This window comes from Olea europaea, unplaced genomic scaffold, assembly GCF_002742605.1.
Source record: "Olea europaea var. sylvestris unplaced genomic scaffold, O_europaea_v1 scaffold12797, whole genome shotgun sequence".
In the NCBI taxonomy this organism is placed as follows: domain Eukaryota; kingdom Viridiplantae; phylum Streptophyta; class Magnoliopsida; order Lamiales; family Oleaceae; genus Olea; species Olea europaea.
In genome coordinates, this window is record NW_019230253.1 from 1 (window position 1) to 3,199 (window position 3,199).

General features: G+C 37.7%; 1 protein-coding gene across 1 annotated transcript; it reads left to right on the forward strand.

Moving 5' to 3' along the window:
* The first annotated feature begins 14 nt into the window (after positions 1-14).
* LOC111374720 (solanesyl diphosphate synthase 2, chloroplastic-like) lies at positions 15-2,311 on the forward strand. Its single transcript, XM_022997450.1, has 3 exons — positions 15-1,101; positions 1,195-1,426; positions 1,592-2,311. Exons 1-3 carry the CDS (start codon positions 1,001-1,003, stop codon positions 2,138-2,140), a joined length of 882 nt encoding a protein of 293 aa, XP_022853218.1. The 5' UTR covers positions 15-1,000; the 3' UTR covers positions 2,141-2,311.
* Positions 2,312-3,199: the final 888 nt, after the last annotated feature.

The following is a 3,199-nucleotide window of genomic DNA, read 5'->3' on the forward strand; positions in this document are numbered from 1 at the left end:
AGGCTAATGTTAAATTTTACAGCAAAGAAAGGGACTGTATCCTTTTAGATGACACTGAATTGGGGCATTGGATTTGGAATTCCTGCTTCAAGAGAGAATATTCATAATTCTGAATCCGAGGCTTCAATTTCGTGATATCAGATATCTTGAAAGTGTTTACTAAGTTCAACCATCTACTACAAGAATGCTTCCAGGATAATCATTTGTGATGATGCATTCATCATGTGGCCGATGACTCTGTTGGCTTATGGTGGCATATTGTACTTTGTAGCGAACTAGTTCTTTGTTGGTGACATGGCTTTCTTGCAGCTGCGTTAGTGAGGAAACATAGTCAAGTGTTTATTGGTTGCACTATTTAAGATTATAGACCGTACCATATTGTAAGGATCAAGTTCTGATTTCTTATTCAGTTGAAAATCTTAGCGCAAAAATAAGTGTAAAATCACCTTCCATGCTACTTTTACATTACAAGACAATTTTCAGGTAGATAATGCTAAAATAGTGAAAGTGACTCTTTGAGAGATTTCAATTCGTTCCACATTATATAATTTGTCTATAGAACTATTTTGATGTGTGTCAATCAACCAATTTTGCATTATTTGCTCTGTTTTTAATTTGGAGAAAATTCTTTCTGATTATGGTTTCTCATTCTTGATCTGTGTTTTTCATTTCCCTACTGTTTGTTTATTCTTCGATTTTGGGTCCTCCATTCCACTGAATTTTTGTAATTTCCTACTGATTCATTGACGTATAAGGATAAGGGAAATGTCCTTCACATCTCATGTTCTTATTTATTCAGTTCATATAGTATTTGATAGTAATGAGTGCTGATCTTCTGTTAACAGTTCATTCTGTTATCTACACAATTTTGCTTCTGACAAATTGTGCGTCTGAATATATTCGAGTTTTCGGTACAGAATTTCCAGTTTGATGTCCACTTTTGATCTTCTGTATCTGACAAGAAAACTATTAGATTGTTGGTGCAGAAAATCCAGTTCTGATGTCTGCAGCTGAGCAAATCTTTGGAGCTGGTGGCAAGAGGACGAGACCTGCTTTAGTTTTCTTAGTGTCTAGAGCAACCGCAGAGATCATTGGCTTTAGGTAAGTATACTATCTGATCTTCCATTTGCAATTTTGCAGTATTCTCTATTCAGATTAAGTCACTTATATTTATAGAATCCCTTGATGGTTCAGGGAGCTCACGAAAGAACATAGACGTTTAGCTGAGATTATTGAGATGATCCACACCGCGAGTTTGATACACGATGATGTATTAGATGAAAGTGACATGCGGAGAGGAAAGGAAACTGTCCATCAATTATATGGCACGAGAGTGGCTGTGCTGGCTGGGGATTTTATGTTCGCTCAGTCATCGTGGTACCTAGCCAATCTTGAAAATCTTGAAGTCATAAAGCTTATAAGCCAGGTAAACTGGCCTCAATGCGAAAATTTTCACCTCATAAGTAAGGATCTTGCGACTTACATCATTATCTCAATCCAATATAAAAATAAAAATAAAAGAGTGACGAGAAAGTTGTGAAGCAAGCTAAACGATTTCAAGTCTTGTCTAACCATGTTGTTGGTGTTGCAGGTCATCAAAGATTTTGCGAGTGGGGAAATAAAGCAGGCATCTAGTTTGTTTGACTGTGATGTTCAATTGGACGAGTATTTACTCAAGAGTTACTACAAAACAGCTTCTTTGATTGCTGCAAGTACAAAAGGAGCCGCCATTTTCAGTGGGGTCGACAGTGAGATTAGCGAGCAAATGTACCAGTACGGTAAGAATTTTGGTCTATCCTTCCAAGTTGTTGACGACATACTGGATTTTACTCAATCCGCAGAAGATCTGGGGAAACCTTCCGCGAGTGACCTGGCGAAAGGAAATTTGACTGCACCAGTGATATTTGCTCTGGAGAAAGAGACTAAACTGAGGGATATAATTGAATCTGAGTTCTGTGAGTCTGGTTCTCTCGAGAAGGCCGTTGATATTATTGAGAGCTGTGGAGGCATTGACAAGGCGCGAGAGTTGGCAAAATCGAAAGCTGAATTAGCACTCGAGAATCTTCAGTGCCTACCCTTGAGTTCTTTCCGATTCAGTCTTGAAGAAATGGTGAAGAATAATTTAGAAAGAATTAGATAAAATGATAATCAATTCAATACAGATGGTTCCTCACTGTTAAGTGCAATAGCTGTTCGTATATATTTAGAGTGGCTGTAGTTCTTACAACCTTGTATTGTTGCTATGGCTTTTCCTGGACAATGGCTCATAGGAAAACAGTGAAATTTAACATTGTTATACACGTGTTTGGCCGCCATTTTCAAAACTTATTTTTCTTCATACTTGAAAGGGGGCCAAAAAGCCACATTAATTGCAAGATACAATCGAGCTCAAAACAGAAGTTAAACTTGTAGAAAATAAATAACACAAGAAGATTTTTCGGTCCAAGCCCCAGAGCTTCAGTGACAAGCACCTAATCCCCTGTTGAGCATCCAATCGAAGTAGATATTGCTCGGTTGCACTAAAGCCCCAAAAACAGGCAATCGAAGGTTACAGAGTTCAATCACTATAAGAATACACAAGAAAGTGACTTATCTCTTCAAAAGGAACCATAGATCTGCTTCAGACTCGCACCGAATCAATAGACCACATTCCTAATCTCAACACATGAGAACTCTAAGTTTCACTCAAGAAAAGATCAATATACAGTGAGTAATAACCTTCCAAAACATCGAATGAGATGATCGATTACAGAAAATAGGGAAGACTGAAAACCCTAACTCGAGAGAGACAAAGAACTCTCTCGAACCTCACTTAAGAGTCACACAAAAATGAAAAGTCACCGAGTCAAACGAACAGTTCATTCTATTTATATCACCAGAGCGTAAACCTTTCATCCAACGATGGGAATTAAGCCAGGTGTCATCATCAGGCAGAATACCATTTATAAAGGCGTGTTTTCAAAACACGTTTTGTTAGCTGAAAATATGGGAGCACAAATAACAAGGTTCGAGTCTCAACAATTTCCACCGTGCTACCATATTTTCTGCTTTAGTGCAGCTAGTAGACAATATCACTTTCTCCTTTCATTTGCTCCAAGTACCTGCAGCTTTATCACATAGTATCAATAGATAATGACTTCAAACAGTTTTTAAATTTGTTCAAAGGTATTATCTTTGTTCCCATATCAGATGGGTTATA

Excerpts from the sequence above, each read along its gene's own strand:
- LOC111374720 (XM_022997450.1), top strand. The coding sequence starts at position 1,001 with ATGTCTGCAGCTGAGCAAATCTTTGGAGCTGGTGGCAAGAGGACGAGA. Across the intron at positions 1,102-1,194 it reads GCAGAGATCATTGGCTTTAG|GGAGCTCACGAAAGAACATA; the intron begins GTAAGTATACTA and ends TTGATGGTTCAG. Across the intron at positions 1,427-1,591 it reads TCATAAAGCTTATAAGCCAG|GTCATCAAAGATTTTGCGAG; the intron begins GTAAACTGGCCT and ends TTGGTGTTGCAG.